This window comes from Calliphora vicina, chromosome 3 (assembly GCF_958450345.1).
Source record: "Calliphora vicina chromosome 3, idCalVici1.1, whole genome shotgun sequence".
In the NCBI taxonomy this organism is placed as follows: domain Eukaryota; kingdom Metazoa; phylum Arthropoda; class Insecta; order Diptera; family Calliphoridae; genus Calliphora; species Calliphora vicina.
The window spans coordinates 34876280-34897733 of NC_088782.1; the positions used below are offsets into that span (position 1 = coordinate 34876280).

General features: G+C 27.7%; 2 protein-coding genes across 2 annotated transcripts; both read right to left on the reverse strand.

Moving 5' to 3' along the window:
- Positions 1–158: 158 nt before the first annotated feature.
- Gr66a (Gustatory receptor 66a) lies at positions 159–15301 on the reverse strand. Its single transcript, XM_065504041.1, has 5 exons — positions 15015–15301; positions 1488–2350; positions 627–812; positions 461–550; positions 159–383 (listed from the first exon to the last, which is right to left on the reverse strand). Exons 1-5 carry the CDS (start codon positions 15247–15249, stop codon positions 186–188), a joined length of 1572 nt encoding a protein of 523 aa, XP_065360113.1. The 5' UTR covers positions 15250–15301; the 3' UTR covers positions 159–185.
- A 145-nt stretch (positions 15302–15446) lies between these two features.
- Positions 15447–19888, reverse strand: BI-1 (Bax Inhibitor-1). Its single transcript, XM_065504040.1, has 4 exons — positions 19590–19888; positions 17764–18217; positions 17468–17638; positions 15447–15826 (listed from the first exon to the last, which is right to left on the reverse strand). The coding sequence occupies exons 1-4, from the start codon at positions 19643–19645 to the stop codon at positions 15788–15790; spliced, it is 720 nt and encodes a 239-aa protein (XP_065360112.1). The 5' UTR covers positions 19646–19888; the 3' UTR covers positions 15447–15787.
- Between the last annotated feature and the right edge of the window lie 1566 nt (positions 19889–21454).

Genomic DNA, 21454 nt, shown 5'->3' on the forward strand with positions numbered 1-21454 from the left:
GAAATGTGTGCTATCCCTTATGGAAATTTAAACACTTAATTACACTTATTAATTAGCACAAAATTTTAATTTTGAATACGGCCATAAATGTTGTACATAAATAATAAAGATTTCTATTGTGCGAAGTAATATTAAAACGCTTCGTATGATTATATTCAATTGTATGCTTATTAATAAAGTTTTGTTTATATCTCAGTTGTTAATGCTGTTGTAATAGTGCTTGATATAAGACTAGTTAGTGATGTAGTTGTATCTGGTTCCTCTTCCGAATCCATATCGGATGTGCGATTTGAGCTATAGCTATTCATAGCCTCTTTAGCTTGCTGAGCAGCTAAATTAAATTGTATTAGAATTATGAGATAACTAGTTATGCCACCACTAATCTAAAGTGAAAGAACGAATAAACGAAAATATTAAAATATTTTTGTTTTGTTTTTATAAATATGTAGTATCATATTACTCCATATAATGTTTCCATGTTTAAGGAAAAGAAACCACAGGCCGTAAAATCCACTGTATGATTTAATAACTTCAATGACAAATGATTGATCTGTAATAAAAATTTACATATTTGAAATATACTGGATTCTTAACATAAAAGTAGATATTTGTTTAATAAGTATTACAATTTCATAAAGCTCATTATTATCGGCCACAACGCCACATTTATGCATATATATGCCAGTACTTTTTGATTCCAATGAAGTTTTCCAACTAAGAAAAATCAAGTAAATACATTTCCCAGCTGTATAAAAAAGAAATAAGGCCGTTATAAAGGCATTTCTCGCTGACAGAAATAGAGTTGGTATGTCCTAAAAATTAGAAATAAATAAATTAGAGTTCACCTTAAAATAATAATTTTTATTATTTTTAAACAATTTTTATTTCCAATATTTCGCTATTCCGTTGTGTACTTAGTATTTTAATTTTGGTTTTGTTTATTGATTTATTTAAAAAAATGTTTGTTGTTAAATTTCCGGACCCCTTTCTATAATGATACATTTTTATCATGTTAAACGTCAAAATGGTCTCCATTTATTAGTATTATTCGGGGTTGTTTGAAATCCAATGTAATTTTTTGTTTAATCGATAATGAATTTAATTCTAGTTCGAATATAAAACCGATAACTCTCGATTTTACTAGACCAATGTACTTTTTCTGTCGTTTTCAAAACCAATTCCGACAATGATTAGATTATATGACAACCCCGAATAGGGGCTGCTGCTTTATGACAAAATTGTTTGTGCTTTTGCTCAGACAACTTTGTCTTGACAACAAACGTCATTAATTGTTATGATAAATATTTGTCAAGTATAGACAGGGGGTGAAGTGCTACACAACGGAGTAGTGGAAATAAAAAACATAAAATGTTTTATAAATTTGACTTCAAGCTCAGTTAATATAATTAAATCTATTATTTTTTTTGAAATTTTTCTCTCTTTCATTTGCATCGTGTTTGCATCTCAACTTCCATATATGTACTTACTTGTCCTTGTGTAGCACAATATAGAAAATATAATTGTGCCGTAAATATAAGAAATCCATACGCCATTAACACAAGTATTGGATAGCTCCATAACTCATTGAGCATTTTACCAATTTCACATAACTCATCATGCAATTGACATAAGTTATTTAGTTTTTCTTCAACTTTTATAACATTGCTTAGTTGACTCTCGTACATGATCTTAGTTTGGCTGTTCTTCTTCGCTGATAACTGATTGAAATTGTTGAAAGATGTTGCCACAGCAGCCACCGGTATAATACGATTTTTACCCATTTTATATTTAACAATATCACTTGCAGCAGCACCACTTAATTCGGCATATAAATAATTCAAATTCTCTTCTTGAACATCTCTTAAAAACTGTCTTATTTGATTTTCTTTCTTATTGCCAGCATTATTATTCGTCGTGGATAAAATCTTGTATCGCTCGTGTTCTTCGACCATATCATTAAGCGCTTTATTTATGGCAAAAAAACGTTGTTGCAATGCATGCAATGTCACTGCAAACCATATTTTGTCCAGTGAATTATAAAGTGTGGGAAAGCAGGAAAATATCCATAGCAATGACTTCCATTTGGTGTGATCGACTAAAACAATATAGCTCGATATCATTATAGTTAATTCACATATAAATACCAATACGATCATAATGCTAATGCGCTTGCGCAACGTTGTATTATCCACTAAGCACCCTTCTCGCAGTAGGCGCTCGTCAACTATCCGTATGCGATCGTAAAGTTGGCCCAAGCTTTTTTGATTACGTATTGCAGAAAGCTGATCGGTAGCCATCATCACAAGACCAATATATGTTAAAAATATTCCGATAACAAACGTTAAGGTACCTGGAAATTATAATATCCAATTGAATATGTTATTCGGAAGGAATTAAAGTCTTCTACCAAAGAATAAAATAAAATTTATTGTTTTTTGTGACCTCATTCCGAACAAATAGTTTTACTTCTTCTGGTCGGAATTCGATAAATAAAATTTGTTTTCACCTTTAATCAAATCTTATCAAATCGTATATAGCCTAGTAACGTATGCAATTTTCCAATCTAATCTATATATAAATAAATAAAAATCAAATGTCGTTCGTTAGTAATTGCATCAGTTGACAACGGCCGGACTAATTTAAACAAATTTTTTTTTTAATGTTGGTCATAGTCCAACTTAGGTTTCTACGGAATGAAAAAGTAACCACGCCCACTTTTACGCCCACTTTGTTCGATTTATCCAAAACGGCTGCACCGATTCGGATAATTTTTTTGTTTAAATGTTCATAATAATCCAATTTAAGTTTTTACTGAAAGCTAAATTGACCACCCCAATATTTTTTCGATATATCCAAAATCGCAGGACGCCTGTACGGATTTGGCTAATTTTTTTGAATAAAAATCGATTTTTTATATAAAAACTCAGAATATCTAAATTCGCTAATAACTTGGCCAATAAGCGTTTAACCAAGACAAGCAGCTCGATCTGTGATCACTCATATTTCTGAACACAAATCGATTTTTTATATAAAAACTCAAAATATCTAAATTCGCTAATAACTTGGCCAATAAGCGTTTAATCAAGAAAAGGAGGTCGATCTGTGATCACTCATATTTCTAACCAAAAATCGAATTTTATATATAAAAACTCAAAATATCTAAATTCGCTAATAACTTGGCCAATAAGCGTTTAATCAAGAAAAGGAGGTCGATCTGTGATCACTCATATTTCTGAATAAAAATCGATTTTTTTATATAAAAACTCAAAATATCTAAATTCGTTAATAACTTGGCCAATAAGCGTTTAATCAAGAAAAGGAGGTCGATCTGTGATCACTCATATTTCTATCCAAAAATCGAATTTTATATATAAAAACTCAAAATATCTAAATTCGCTAATAACTTGGCCAATAAGCGTTTATTCAAGAAAAGGACCTCGATCTGTGATCACTCATATTTCTGAATAAAAATCGATTTTTTTATATAAAAACTCAAAATATCTAAATTCGCTAATAACTTGGCCAATAAGCGTTTAATCAAGAAAAGGAGGTCGATCTGTGATCACTAATATTTCTGCACAAAAATCGATTTTTTATATAAAAACTCAAAATATCTAAATTCGCTAATAACTTGGCCAATAAGCGTTTAATCAAGAAAAGGAGGTCGATCTGTGATCACTCATATTTCTGCACAAAAATCGTTTTTTTATATAAAAACTCAAAATATCTAAATTCGCTAATAACTTGGCCAATAAGCGTTTATTCAAGAAAAGGACCTCGATCTGTGATCACTCATATTTCTGAATAAAACTCTATTTTTTTATATAAAAACTCAAAATATCTAAATTCGCTAATAACTTGGCCAATAAGCGTTTAATCAAGAAAAGGAGGATCTGTGATCACTCATATTTCTGACCATAAATCGAATTTATATATAAAAACTCAAAATATCTAAATTCGCTAATAACTTGGCCAATAAGCGTTTATTCAAGAAAAGGACCTCGATCTGTGATCAGTAATATTTCTGCACAAAAATCGATTTTATATATAAAAACTCAAAATATCTAAATTCGCTAATAACTTGGCCAATAAGAGTTTATTCAAGAAAAGGACCTCGATCTGTGATCACTCATATTTCTGACCAAAAATCGAATTTTATATATAAAAACTCAAAATATCTAAATTCGCTAATAACATGGCCAATAAGCGTTTAATCAAGAAAAGGAGGTCGATCTGTGATCACTCATATTTGTAACCAAGAATATATAAAAACTCAAAATATCTAAATTTGCTAATAACTTGGCCAATAAGCGTTTAATCAAGAAAAGGAGGATCTGTGATCACTCATATTTCTGACCATAAATCGAATTTATATATAAAAACTCAAAATATCTAAATTCGCTAATAACTTGGCCAATAAGCGTTTAATCAAGAAAAGGACCTCGATCTGTGATCACTAATATTTCTGCACAAAAATTGATTTTATATATAAAAACTCAAAATATCTAAATTCGCTAATAACATGGCCAATAAGCGTTTATTCAAGAAAAGGACCTCGATCTGTGATCACTCATATTTCTGAATAAAAATCTATTTTTTTATATAAAAACTCAAAATATCTAAATTCGCTAATAACTTGACCAATAAGCGTTTAATCAAGAAAAGGAGGTCGATCTGTGATCACTCATATTTCTAACCAAGAATATATAAAAACTCAAAATATCTAAATTCGCTAATAACTTGGCCAATAAGCGTTTAATCGAGAAAAGGAGGTCGATCTGTGATCACTCATATTTCTGACCAAGAATATATAAAAACTCAAAATATCTAAATTCGCTAATAACTTGGCCAATAAGCGTTTAATCAAGAAAAGGAGGATCTGTGATCACTCATATTTCTGACCATAAATCGAATTTTATATATAAAAACTCAAAATATCTAAATTCGCTAATAACTTGGCCAATAAGCGTTTATTCAAGAAAAGGACCTCGATCTGTGATCACTAATATTTCTGCACAAAAATTGATTTTATATATAAAAACTCAAAATATCTAAATTCGCTAATAACTTGGCCAATAAGAGTTTATTCAAGAAAAGGACCTCGATCTGTGATCACTCATATTTCTGAATAAAAATCGATTTTTTTATATAAAAACTCAAAATATCTAAATTCGCTAATAACTTGGCCAATAAGCATTTAATCAAGAAAAGGAGGTCGATCTGTGATCACTCATATTTCTAACCAAGAATATATAAAAACTCAAAATATCTAAATTCGCAAATAACTTGGCCAATAAGCGTTTAATCAAGAAAAGGAGAATCTGTGATCACTCATATTTCTGACCAAAAATCGAATTTTTATATAAAAACTCAAAATATCTAAATTCGCTAATAACTTGGCCAATAAGCGTTTAATCAAGAAAAGGACCTCGATCTATGATCACTAATATTTCTGCACAAAAATTGATTTTATATATAAAAACTCAAAATATCTAAATTCGGTAATAACATGGCCAATAAGCGTTTATTCAAGAAAAGGACCTCGATCTGTGATCACTCATATTTCTGAATAAAAATCTATTTTTTTATATAAAAACTCAAAATATCTAAATTCGCTAATAACTTGGCCAATAAGCGTTTAATCAAGAAAAGGAGGTCGATCTGTGATCACTCATATTTCTGACCAAGAATATATAAAAACTCAAAATATCTAAATTCGCTAATAACTTGGCCAATAAGCGTTTAATCAAGAAAAGGAGGTCGATCTGTGATCACTCATATTTCTGACCAAAAATCGAATTTTATATATAAAAACTCAAAATATCTAAATTCGCTAATAACTTGGCCAATAAGAGTTTATTCAAGAAAAGGACCTCGATCTGTGATCACTCATATTTCTGACCAAAAATCGAATTTTATATATAAAAACTCAAAATATCTAAATTCGCTAATAACTTGGCCAATAAGCGTTTAATCAAGAAAAGGAGGTCGATCTGTGATCACTCATATTTCTGACCATAAATCGAATTTTATATATAAAAACTCAAAATATCTAAATTCGCTAATAACATGGCCAATAAGCGTTTATTCAAGAAAAGGACCTCGATCTGTGATCAGTAATATTTCTGCACAAAAATCGAATTTTATATATAAAAACTCAAAATATCTAAATTCGCTAATAACTTGGCCAATAAGAGTTTATTCAAGAAAAGGACCTCGATCTGTGATCACTCATATTTCTGACCAAAAATCGAATTTTATATATAAAAACTCAAAATATCTAAATTCGCTAATAACTTGGCCAATAAGCGTTTAATCAAGAAAAGGAGGTCGATCTGTGATCACTCATATTTCTGACCAAAAATCGAATTTTATATATAAAAACTCAAAATATCTAAATTCGCTAATAAGAGTTTATTCAAGAAAAGGACCTCGATCTGTGATCACTCATATTTCTGACCAAAAATCGAATTTTATATATAAAAACTCAAAATATCTAAATTCGCTAATAACTTGGCCAATAAGCGTTTAATCAAGAAAAGGAGGTCGATCTGTGATCACTCATATTTCTGACCATAAATCGAATTTTATATATAAAAACTCAAAATATCTAAATTCGCTAATAACATGGCCAATAAGCGTTTATTCAAGAAAAGGACCTCGATCTGTGATCAGTAATATTTCTGCACAAAAATCGATTTTATATATAAAAACTCAAAATATCTAAATTCGCTAATAACTTGGCCAATAAGAGTTTATTCAAGAAAAGGACCTCGATCTGTGATCACTCATATTTCTGACCAAAAATCGAATTTTATATATAAAAACTCAAAATATCTAAATTCGCTAATAACTTGGCCAATAAGCGTTTAATCAAGAAAAGGAGGTCGATCTGTGATCACTCATATTTCTAACCAAGAATATATAAAAACTCAAAATATCTAAATTCGCTAATAACTTGGCCAATAAGCGTTTAATCAAAAAAAGGACCTCGATCTGTGATCACTAATATTTCTGCACAAAAATTGATTTTATATATAAAAACTCGAAATATCTAAATTCGCTAATAACTTGGCCAATAAGCGTTTAGTCAAGAAAAGGACCTCGATCTGTGATCACTCATATTTCTGAATAAAAATCGATTTTTTTATATAAAAACTCAAAATATCTAAATTCGCTAATAACTTGGCCAATAAGCGTTTATTCAAGAAAAGGACCTCGATCTGTGATCACTCATATTTCTGAATAAAAATCGATTTTTTTATATAAAAACTCAAAATATCTAAATTCGTTAATAACTTGGCCAATAAGCGTTTAATCAAGAAAAGGAGGTCGATCTGTGATCACTCATATTTCTAACCAAAAATCGAATTTTATATATAAAAACTCAAAATATCTAAATTCGCTAATAACTTGGCCAATAAGCGTTTAATCAAGAAAAGGAGGTCGATCTGTTATCACTCATATTTCTGACCAAAAATCGAATTTTATATATAAAAACTCAAAATATCTAAATTCGCTAATAACTTGGCCAATAAGCGTTTAGTCAAGAAAAGGACCTCTATCTGTGATCACTCATATTTCTGAATAAAAATCGATTTTTTTATATTAAAACTCAAAATATCTAAATTCGCTAATAACTTGGCCAATAAGCGTTTAATCAAGAAAAGGACCTCGATCTGTGATCACTAATATTTCTGCACAAAAATTGATTTTATATATAAAAACTCAAAATATCTAAATTCGCTAATAACTTGGCCAATAAGAGTTTATTCAAGAAAAGGACCTCGATCTGTGATCACTCATATTTCTGAATAAAAATCGATTTTTTTATATTAAAACTCAAAATATCTAAATTCGCTAATAACTTGGCCAATAAGCGTTTAATCAAGAAAAGGAGGTCGATCTGTGATCACTCATATTTCTGCACAAAAATCGATTTTTTATATAAAAACTCAAAATATCTAAATTCGCTAATAACTTGGCCAATAAGCGTTTAATCAAGAAAAGGAGGTCGATCTGTGATCACTAATATTTCTGCACAGAAATTGATTTTATATATAAAAACTCAAAATATCTAAATTCGCTAATAACTTGGCCAATAAGAGTTTATTCAAGAAAAGGACCTCGATCTGTGATCACTCATATTTCTGAATAAAAATCGATTTTTTTATATTAAAACTCAAAATATCTAAATTCGCTAATAACTTGGCCAATACGCGTTTAAAAAAGGAGGTCGATCTGTGATCACTCATATTTCTGACCAAAAATCGAATTTTATATATAAAAACTCAAAATATCTAAATTGGCTAATAACTTGGCCAATAAGCGTTTAGTCAAGAAAAGGACCTCTATCTGTGATCACTCATATTTCTGAATAAAAATCGATTTTTTTATATTAAAACTCAAAATATCTAAATTCGCTAATAACTTGGCCAATAAGCGTTTAATCAAGAAAAGGACCTCGATCTGTGATCACCAGGGAAACCGGAAATATGCTCTAAAAAAAGCGTTTTAGGCGCTTTAAATATGCAGTAAAAACTTTAAAATATGCTCTTAAAATTTAAAAAATATGCTCTTAAAAAAACAAACTTTTACATAATTTTTAACCAAAAAAAATTTACTTAAATTTTCAAATAAAAATCGTTGTCTATTGGATCTGAAAATATTTTTATACATAGAAAATGTTCTTTCGACATCAACTGATGTCACAGGAGCAAATTTAAAAGACAATATTTCTTTAACACTTAGAACGGTTAAGTTTGAATTAGAACTAAAATTTGATATTTAGATGGAGCTATTATTAAAATTGTGCTTATTTTATATTAAAACAAGAGAGCTATATTCGGCTGTGCCGAATCTTATATACCCTTCACCTAATTATACTTCAAAATAAAAAATTTAAATATTTTTAGGTGAACAAAAATTTTTTTTCACTTTTTTAATTTTTTGGAAAAAAAATTTTTTTTTTTTTAGGTGAACACTTTTTTCAGTTTTTTCATTTTTTGGATAAAAAAATTTTTCAAATTGTTATTTTAAATTTAAAAAAAATTTCTGTTTTTTAAATTTTTTTTTGGTGAAAAGCCATCTATTTTTCAATTTTGAATTTTAAACAAAGGAAGTAAAAACCTATAACACAACAGCGAAAAATAAGTAAGACAAAATTTGTTTTTGATAAAGTCAAAATATGCTATTAAACAGTAAAATATGCTCTAAAAACGCAAAATATGACATAAATATGCTCTTAAAACAAATATATGCAAAAATATGTATTTAAGGGTAAAATATGCAAAAATATGCACTAACAAATCGATGCCAAAATTCTTAAATAGTTCTGAAACGTGTAAATATCTTATCCATGTGCTCATTAGACTCACCAGAAAAAACATGCATTTGCATATTTTGGTTTCCCTGGTGATCACTAATATTTCTGCACAAAAATCGATTTTTTATATAAAAACTCAAAATATCTAAATTCGCTAATAACTTGGCCAATAAGCGTTTAATCAAGAAAAGGAGGTCGATCTGTGATCACTAATATTTCTGCACAGAAATTGATTTTATATATAAAAACTCAAAATATCTAAATTCGCTAATAACTTGGCCAATAAGAGTTTATTCAAGAAAAGGACCTCGATCTGTGATCACTCATATTTCTGAATAAAAATCGATTTTTTTATATAAAAACTCAAAATATCTAAATTCGCTAATAACTTGGCCAATAAGCGTTTATTCAAGAAAAGGACCTCGATCTGTAATCACTCATATTTCTGACCTAAAATCGAATTTTATAATAAAAACTCAAAATATCTAAATTCGCTAATAACTTGGCCAATAAGCGTTTAGTCAAGAAAAGGACCTCGATCTGTGATCACTCATATTTCTGAATAAAAATCGATTTTTTTATATAAAAACTTAAAATGTCTAAAATCGTTAGTAACTTGGCCAATTAGCGTTTAATCAAGGAAAGGAGCTCGATCTGTGATCAGTCATATTTCTGACCAAAAATCGATTTTATATATAAAAACTCAAAATATCTAAATTCGCTAATAACTTGGCCAATAAGCGTTTAATCCAGAAAATGAGCTCGATCTGTGATCACTCATATTTCTGGCCAAAAATCGATTTTTTTATAAAAACTCACAATATCTAAATTCGCTAATAACTTGGCCAATAAGCGTTTAATCAAGAAAAGGAGGTCGATCTGTGATCACTCATATTTCTGACCATAAATCGAATTTTATATATAAAAACTCTAAATATCTAAATTCGCTAAAAACTTGGCCAATAAGCGTTTATTCAAGAAAAGGGCCTCGATCTGTGATCACTCATATTTCTGCACAAAAATCGATTTTTTATATAAAAACTCAAAATATCTAAATTCGCTAATAACTTGGCCAATAAGCGTTTAATCAAGAAAAGGAGGTCGATCTGTGATCACTCATATTTCTGACCAAAAATCGAATTTTTATATAAAAACTCAAAATATCTAAATTCGCTAAGAACTTGGCCAATAAGCGTTTAATCAAGAAAAGGAGGATCTGTGATCACTCATATTTCTTACCATAAATCGAATTTTATATATAAAAACTCAAAATATCTAATTCGCTAATAACTTGGCCAATAAGCGTTTATTCAAGAAAAGGACCTCGATCTGTGATCACTCATATTTCTGCACAAAAATCGATTTTTTATATAAAAACTCAAAATATCTAAATTCGCTAATAACTTGGCCAATAAGCGTTTAATCAAGAAAAGGAGGTCGATCTGTGATCACTCATATTTCTGACCAAAAATCTAATTTTATATATAAAAACTCAAAATATCTAAATTCGCTAATAACTTGGCCAATAAGCGTTTATTCAAGAAAAGGACCTCGATCTGTGATTACTCATATTTCTGAATAAAAATCGATTTTTTTATATTAAAACTCAAAATATCTAAATTCGCTAATAACTTGGCCAATAAGCGTTTATTCAAGAAAAGGACCTCGATCTGTGATCACTCATATTTCTGAATAAAAATCGATTTTTTTATATAAAAACTCAAAATATCTAAATTCGTTAATAACTTGGCCAATAAGCGTTTAATCAAGAAAAGGAGGTCGATCTGTGATCACTCATATTTCTAACCAAAGATTGAATTTTATATATAAAAACTCAAAATATCTAAATTCGCTAATAACTTGGCCAATAAGCGTTTAATCAAGAAAAGGAGGTCGATCTGTGATCACTCATATTTCTAACCAAGAATATATAAAAACTCAAAATATCTATATTCGCTAATAACTTGGCCAATAAGCGTTTAATCAAGAAAAGGAGGTCGATCTGTGATCACTCATATTTCTGACCAAAAATCGAATTTTATATATAAAAACTCAAAATATCTAAATTCGCTAATAACTTGGCCAATAAGCGTTTATTCAAGAAAAGGACCTCGATCTGTGATCACTCATATTTCTGCACAAAAATCGATTTTTTATATAAAAACTCAAAATATCTAAATTCGATAATAACTTGGCCAATAAGCGTTTATTCAAGAAAAGGACCTCGATCTGTGATCACTCATATTTCTGACCAAAAATCGAATTTTATATATAAAAACTCAAAATATCTAAATTCGCTAATAACTTGGCCAATAAGCGTTTATTCAAGAAAAGGACCTCGATCTGTGATCACTCATATTTCTGCACAAAAATTGATTTTATATATAAAAACTCAAAATATCTAAATTCGCTAATAATTTGGCCAATAAGCGTTTATTTAAGAAAAGGACCTCGATCTGTGATCACTCATATTTCTGAATAAAAATCGATTTTTTTATATAAAAACTCAAAATATATAAATTCGCTAATAACTTGGCCAATAAGCGTTTAATCAAGAAAAGGAGGTCGATCTATGATCACTCATATTTCTAACCAAAAATCGAATTTTATATATAAAAACTCAAAATATCTAAATTCGCTAATAACTTGGCCAATAAGCGTTTATTCAAGAAAAGGACCTCGATCTGTGATCACTCATATTTCTGCACAAAAATTGATTTTATATATAAAAACTCAAAATATCTAAATTCGCTAATAATTTGGCCAATAAGCGTTTATTTAAGAAAAGGACCTAGATCTGTGATCACTCATATTTCTGAATAAAAATCGATTTTTTTATATAAAAACTCAAAATATATAAATTCGCTAATAACTTGGCCAATAAGCGTTTAATCAAGAAAAGGAGGTCGATCTGTGATCACTCATATTTCTAACCAAAAATCGATTTTTATATATAAAAACTCAAAATATCTAAATTCGCTAATAACTTGGCCAATAAGCGTTTAGTCAAGAAAAGGACCTCGATCTGTGATCACTCATATTTCGGAAAAAAAATCGAATTTTTTATATAAAAACTCAAAATATCTAAATTCGCTAATAACTTGGCCAATAAGCGTTTAATCAAGAAAAGGGCCTCGATTTGTGATCACTCATATTTCTGAACAAAAATCGATTTTTTATATAAAAACTCAAAATATCTAAATTCGCTAATAACTTGGCCAATAAGCGTTTAATCAAGAAAAGGAGCTCGAAACTCAAAATATTTACATTGTTTTACATATACAGCCCAATTATGAATAAAAAATTCCGCTGGAGTTTGTTCCCCGGGAGTTTTTTCCCATTGAATTTGAATAGGAAAAATGAGAAAAGGGAAAAAACTCCCGCGGAATTTTTATTCATAATTGGGCTGATATTTCTGTCTTAGGTTTTTGACAACAGACTTAGGTTCTTTTTCACTCAGTAACGCTTCTATGTATATTTTATTCCATATGACCATAAGATTCATTGTACATATTTTAAAATTAAATGTAAATCAAGCATAACCCAAACCTATATGAATATAAATTATCATTCAACAATACGTTTTTTTTTCTTTTTAACTATTTTACCCATTTTTTTTTTAATTTTGTCAGGACAACGTCTGTCGGGTCAGCTAGTCTTTAAATAAATATTAAGCATACGTCTAGTAGGATACACATTTTTGTTTTACCAATAAATAAGTAAAATGTGGAGAGATTTTTAAAACGTTAATGGCATGTTAATGCTAAGACATTGAGCGATGATTTTGGTATCACATTGTCAATTTGTTCAAAATTTCAAAAATTCTTTTAAAATCTACAAAATTTAACAAAAATTGTGATTTTTAAAACTAGTATTTATGTACAACTAGATGGCTTGACTTTCACATAACGTTAAAGTTGTTCAAATCTTTTGATAATTGTCTAAGTTGTAGGCAATTTTCCAACTTAATCTCTCGAAAAATATTAATCATACGTCTAGTAGAACACAAATGTTTCTTTTATCAATAAATAAGTCAAATATAGAGAGAATTTAAAAATTTTAATGGAATACAAATGCTTAAACATTAAACAATGATTTCATTAAACTAAATTTAATACTCATACGTCAATAAAATTTAATAAACGTTTGTTTTCACATTTTCAATTTGTTCAAAATATCACAAAATCGACATACATACATATAAAATTTAAAAGAAATTGTTTTAGTTGAACTGATTATTAAAACTTGTAGTTATAACCAGAAGGCTCGACTTTCATATGACGTTAATGTTGTTTAAATCTCTTGATAATTGTCAAAGTTGTAGGAAATTTACCAACCTAACCTCGAAATAAATATGAATCATACCTATGGTAGGACACAAATGTTTCTTTTATTTTAAAATTCTAATGGAATACAAAAGCATAACCACTTAACTATTAAATTTCATTAAACGAAATTTAATATTCTTTTTGTTTTACATTAATAATTCCTAAAAAAACTGCTAAAATTGTCTGCTAGTTTTCTACTACTTCTTCATATGTCGTTAAAATTGTTGTAATCCGTTCATAATTAAATTAATTAATAGGCAATTTTTCAAAATCATCATTAAATAAATATTAATCAAACGTTTAAGAATAAAAAAGTAAAATATGGAGGGATTTTTAAAATTTTAGTGACATACATATAAGCAATGATTTCATTAAAATAAAATGTAATACTTTATCAATTTGTTCAAAATTTAACAAAATCTTTTAAATTCTTTAAAATTAAAATAAAATGATTTTAGTTCAACTGATTATTAAAACTTGTATTTATAACGAGAAGTCTTGTCCTTCATATGACGTTAAAGTTGCTTAAATCTGTTGATAATTGTCAAAGTTGTAGGCAATTTTCCAGCCGAACATAGAAATAAATATTAATCATACGTCTAGTAGGATAAAAATTTTTGTTTTACTAATAAATAAGTCAAATATGGAGAGATTTTTATAATTTTAATGGAATACAGATGCTTAAACATTAAATTATGATTTCATTAAACTACATTTAATATTATTTTTATTTTACATCGATAATTCCTAAAAAAATGATAAATTGTCTACTACTTCTTCATATTCATTTGATGAAAAACTCCTCTAATCTAACTGATTATTAAAACATGTATTTGTAACCTGAAGTCTTGGCTTTCATATGATATTAAAATTGTTGTAATCCATACATAATTGTCTAATTAATAGCCATTTATACATTTTTTATTTAAATCTATTGATATTTGTCAAAGTTATAGAAAATTTTCCAACATAACCTCGAAATCAATATTAATCATAGGATATAAACTTTTGTTTTATAATAAGTCAAATATGGAGGGATTTTATGATTAATGATATATAAAAGCTAAGACATTACGATTTGAATTCAATGGACAAAAATTGCTAGTTAATCTCGAAAAAAAATTGTAGGTTAAAAAAAGTTTTGGGTGAAAAAAAAATTTCACAAATTTCACATTTTGCCATCAATTTTTTCACGATAAGTTTTTGTTCATCTAACAAATCAATTGATTTAACTCGATTAGTTAACTCACTTTGAGAAGCTTTTGAATTCGTTTTATTTTCTAGTAATTCAATTCAATTGAATTTCATTTAAATTTTTTATATGTAATTACATAAGAAATCGTATTTATTAGTTTACTTACTTTGTGAGGTTTTCAATGTATCATCCTGTTCCGAAAACGATAATATTAGCAAATTATATAAAATAATTACAACAACCATTGACAAAACTACACAAATTGTACCGATTGTAGATTTTTTCAATTCACCATATTGTTGAAATATTTGTAGGTTATAGGGATAAATACCCAAAAACTTACATAACACAAATAATTGGGAAAAATAGAAAAGTATTGATTGCACCGTATACTGTGACATCGTGGCTAAAAGTTACTAAAACAATATTTAGAACTTTCCAAGTGCATGGCACAATAACGTGGTAATCGTTATATAAAAAGCACTTAATTTAATTAAAGTTATTAGTTAAAAGGGTTAAAAGATTTTAATCACACGATAATTAAGTGTAAATGACAAAATGTACAATAATAAATAAGAAAGTCAAATTGATTGCTATCTAGGCTTTATAAATAAAGTATGTGCATTTATCTATTACACAAAACTTGGTTTTATTTATTTTGTAAATTTAACATTTTTATAATTTTATACAATAATTTCGAAAAATTTTCAATTACAGTAAAGAAAATTAACAAAAAAATTAAGAATACAAAGAAATAGAAATAGAAATAATGACAATGGTGTACAAAAAAAAAAAACGTTAAATTATTCTTTTTAGAATAGCTGCTAAAAAATATAAGTTTTAACAGCTCAGTTGTTCTGTTCAGCCAACAATGTATACCTATTCTTCACCACCAAACCTGCTACTAAAAATGTATGTTAACAGTTTTTTTTATAAAATTTAACGGCGTTTACGTTGGTCTTCACGTCTGCGTTCCTCCTGAAATGATAAATAAAAATAAAAAGGTTAAATAACTATAGTTAAAGGAAATTCTTTCTAAAATTATTTCATATTATTCTTTACATTTTATTTGGCCATATTATTTGATGGAGTCATGAAGGTTTCTTGAATACTTTCTTTTATTTTATAATAGATTTTGTGTTCTTATGAAATTATAAATTCTTTAAGCTGTAAAACAAATAAATGTGTTTAAAACAAAATAAATTGCCACGACTAAAAAATCATTGATGAACTAATTTTTTGGTATGTTTTTGATTAATTTTGTGGAGTGGTGTTGGTTATATGTATATCAGTTTGTGTATTCTGTTTATGTAGAAAATTGCAATTGAAATCATCATTTATAAAAAAATTACGAAAGGTATATTCGGCTGTGCCGAATCTTATATAATTCACCAAGGTATACTTTAAGACAGTGATGTTCAAAAATAAAAATGAAGATATTTGGTGAGAGAGCTACCCAGCAAACATAATGTCAAACACTTAAAATAACAACAAAATGAAGAAAGTTTAAATTTAGAATTTTTGTCAAATAAAACCAATTTATTAAATGAATATAATTAAAATTTTAAGGAAATTAAAGAATATACATTATACGGCCGAAATACTCTCAAATTTTTTATTTATTTTTAACTTTGTTTTTTGTGTTCAATTGTAATTGAAACGCGTGTGTTTGCTATGCTTCATCCAAAAACCAACCAACAACAATGCTTATTGAATTTCTGAAAAAATGAGACATTTATTACGCTCTTTAAAAGAGCGTAACAAATGTGTTTAAATTTTTTAAACAATTGTTGTATGGGATGAACATCACTGCTTTAAGACAGTGATTGTTTATGGGATGAACATCACTGCTTTAAGACAGTGATGTTCATCCCATACAACAATTGTTTAAAAAATTTAAACACATTTGTTACGCTCTTTTAAAGAGCGTAATAAATGTTTCATTTTTTCAGAAATTCAATAAGCATTGTTGTTGGTTGGTTTTTGGATGAAGCATAGCAAACACACGCGTTTCAATTACAATTGAACACAAAAAAACAAAGTTAAAAATAAATAAAAAATTTGAGAGTATGTATATTCTTTAATTTCCTTAAAATTTAAATTATATTCATTTAATAAATTGGTTTTATTTGATAAAAATTCTAAATTTAAACTTTCTTCATTTTGTTGTTATTTTAAGTGTTTGACATTATGTTTGCTGGGTAGCTCTCTCACCAAATATCTTCATTTTTATTTTTGAACATCACTGCTTTAAGACAATGATGCACACAAAGAGAGAATATGTTGGTGTCTTTGCACTCAGCGAAATGTCTGGCTTTATTAGTTTGCCATGGTTGTATTTCTTTATATGGATAACAAAAACATTCGTTCTTGCAAAATATTGAGAGTGTACTTTTTAAAAACAACATTCGTATGTGTGATTTTTTAAGTAGTTTTTTTTTCGATTTTTTTTTTTTTCTAGTATCCGTTCATGTCTATTTCTCTATGGCTTAAAATATGTAATAATTTATTTGTGTTCAAAAAGGTTTTTAATTAAATTTTAATGTAGTCTATCATGGCTTAGCCATTTGCTTATATTTACTTACTAAGTTATATGGGGTATTTAAATAGTTTATTTACCTTTTGTGTCAAAATAATAAGCAAACGTCTGAACATGCTTAAGACATCAAAGAACAGATCCAATGAATGTTGTACAACGTCCCGATTGCCGATACGAACTTTTTCAATAATATTTTGGGTATCGAATAGTATAAATCCGGCCATAACAATAACACCAATATAAAGTTGACCCTAATGTAGAAAAATAAATCAAAAGCAAATAACATCAAACCATTATTAAAACATATTTATATGTATACATGCATATAAATAAATGATGTTTTCACACCATATATAATACACACAAAACCACTTACCATTTGTACGAACATCGACTTGAAAAACATATTTAGAATACTCAATAAGGTCATGGTATTGATAACACTGACCAAAATGCCACCCAAAAACAGAAATTGTCCACGTTCGGCCAAAAGTGCAGCCAACGAAAGCGATGCAAATGTTACCATTGTTCCAACTAGTGCTGTAACTATTATGGATGGATTAACGCTAACTACATATTGCAATAGCGGTCCCATTGTTTGTCCAGAACAAAAACCAAATGCATACAACATGGCCACACGATTATAGTAATTTTTTCCATTATCACGATAGAAGTGTAGTCCCAAAACCAATAATAATGATCCCAAAGCAGCAATCATGCCCAAGTCAATAATGTTTTTCATTTGTAGTATTGAACCAGTGGCTGTTATGGCTGCTGTGCCACACAACATCATATAAACTTTAGCAAGATGATGACGAACATGGGGTTCACTGAAAATTAAACAAAAAAAAAAATAAGAAAATAGAAACATTATAATAGGTACAAATAAATAGTTTACAAAATACTGTTATGCCAAAATTTTTGGTGAAAAAAATTGAGTGATAAAAATTTTTTGTGGAAACTAGATATAAAATATCGAGATAGTAGAGGTTTTTTGCTCAGCCATTAAAAAATAAATCAACTTTAAGATTTATCCTAACTATGTTACTAAATTTCTCACCGAATAACCTGTAGTACCTAAACTAGTGTACCGCCTTTTTGATGGTCGAAATATCAGCCTGGATAACACTACATTAATGAAACAAACCTCCCTCCGAAATCGGGGTATATATAATTCCTAGTAGTAGACTTGTAACCATCTTCATAGATGTAAAAGGAGGCCCGATACAGAATAGTGATTTTCAAGACGGGTGTGCAAAAGACCAAATAAAATGTGTGTTGTTGCAATTGGTTGTTTAAACTGAAGAGCGATTTAGTTCAGTACTGGAAGTATTACCAGAATATTCAGAAAAAATCACAAAGAAATGCATTAGGCAAAGGTCAGTGACAACAAGCATTATTTTAACCATAACATCTCCTTTTTTAAATTCATACTTTAAAGGACTGGCATTAGTTTTAATATAGATGGGCAATAAAGCAATATTTTGCAATTTATTGTTTAAATATACATATTTATATTAGAACTTTCCATACTTGAGATTAAAATCTAAACCTTCAAATATGAACATTATTGACATTCACTTTGCTTATTATATAGGTAGTATACATTTAACAACACGTACATATGTATGAACATATGTACATGCTTGGAACTCCTGGCAACTAATAATAAAATATTAATTAGAATTGATTAAATGATGTGGACTTTTGTACTGCAAGACCACGTCACAGAAATATTTTAACTATTATTGTTAAAAGTAACAATAACTATCATCCCATATGAGTCAGATGAACATATTTTTGTCGAAAGTGTGTTCCCTTGCCCAATAACCCTCTTATCCAGGAAATTTAAAGTAAAATGTATTAATCTGACCAGCACTTGAACGGTAACACAATTAATATAAAGTAATACTAGGTAGTTATTAAAAATTATTTATAGGTAGTAATAAATAGTATTATTAAACATATTTATTGTGCAATTAACATTTACACACTTACAATAAGCAAATAATAAATTAAAATTGGAAAAGGTCAGTGACATGTTACTAAAAGCGAAAATTGAATAAAGAAATCATAAAAATGTTCTGTATAAAAACACGAAAACCTATCGGAACGGTATATATGTATGTATGTACATAATATTATGTAGAATAACAAATTTTGTAATAATTTTTCTATTGCAAAAACTATTTTTGTACTTACTATTTCTGATTTAATCCATTTAAAAACTGACCAAATCTATCCGTCATAGATGCCATTGTTTCTATATATCAGCCTTCCTAGCTGTTATGTTTTATGTACCAGTGAAATAAAAAGTTTATAGCTTTACTTTGCTATCGTAGAAATGTAAATTTGAAGGAGCTATTTTATTTTACAAAACTGAAAATTTAGATAATTGTCAATAAAATTTTGATTAAAATTTCCTTTCTAAAATATTTTTTAGTCTTTTGCTATTTATATTTGTTTTACACACTATTTGTTGATTTTATATTTATTTTTTTTTTTTAATAACACTTGTTATAGCTATTTTTTCTTCTAGATGTTTTCGCTTGTGTTTTATTTAGTTTAATAATTATGACTTTGTATTTATTTATTGCCGTAATTGGTATATGACCATGGTGAAATTGTAAAAAAAGTAACCGGTAGTGGTGGTGAGGACACGTCAGTTGTTGTCACAGTTGCCAGATTGCTATAACTTTATCGGAACAAGACATAAATATGTCTTCATAATTAATTTTCTCAAATTAAGCCGTTAAAATTTGAAAAACCAAAATAAAAAAAATGTGCATAAAACATGCACTATAAATTTGAAAACATTTTCCATATTCAATTTATTAAAAATAATCTTTATACATATATCTATTTATCATCTTTTCATTATTGTTAATCAAAAACCAAACTACTATATAATTTGTTTTGATCCAAGTATTACAGTTTCAAAAACTCAGTTCTTTTTCGATTATATTTATTAAATTTATTATTTGAATAATTTTTATCACAAAATCTTTATAATACTAAAGTAGAAATATCACAGATGTAATCATATTTTTTTAATTATCATTATCATAAATAATTAACAGTACTTTTGCATAAACAATTAAATTAAAAAACGTGTAAAATATATTTTAGTTAAACATAAATAAAACATATTGAATTTTTTGTTTTGAATTGTTTGATTATTTTTTGAAATTTTTCGATTTTTTTTTAAATTTATTTTAGTGATCAAAATTTGTGAAAAAAATTAGGTAAAAAAAATTCGGGTTAAAAAAATTACGAAATGTTGAAGCCCTAATAAAATCGTATTCGAGTAAACAAACCAGTTTCAATATACAAAATAGAACGAGTTACAAAACATCGATTTCTAAATTTTTAGTTTTTAAAAAAAAAAACACTCGATTTACAGAACTGGGGCTGTAGTAATTAGATATGTTTTTGTATACCAAAAACAAAGATTATTTTCAAAATGAATAAGATTTTAATGAACAAAAATTTAATCATTCGAAGGTTATATGAAGGCTGAATGAAAGAATTCTATTCAAATAGAATCCTTTAAATAAAACTAAATTAAGATTAAAATCGTAAACTTAAATATAGTCGACTACCAAAATATCTATGAAAACTAATAGATAATTATAAATAATCCAGTAAAACGGTCCCATCAGAAAATACTTTTATGTACGGTGAAATAACAAAATGATTATCTAATTTTTATTATATTAAAAAGGATATCTGACCCGTTGAAAAAAAAACTAAGTACGCAGTGTTACTATCTCCACTTTCACTATCAGCCCAATTATGAATAAAAAATTCCGCGGGAGTTTGTTCCCCGGGAGTTTTTTCCCATTGAATTTGAATAGGAAAAATGAGAAAAGGGCAAAAACTCCCGGGGAATTTTTATTCATAATTGAGCTGTATATATCGATTTTTTCATATGTATGAACAAATATTCAAATTGTTGCCTCGTGTGAAAAACATATTTTAAACGCATGAAGCATGGAGATCGTATAAACACGTAAAAACCATTTTCCATATTTCATAGGAGACCTAATAACGTATACAACTCTTAA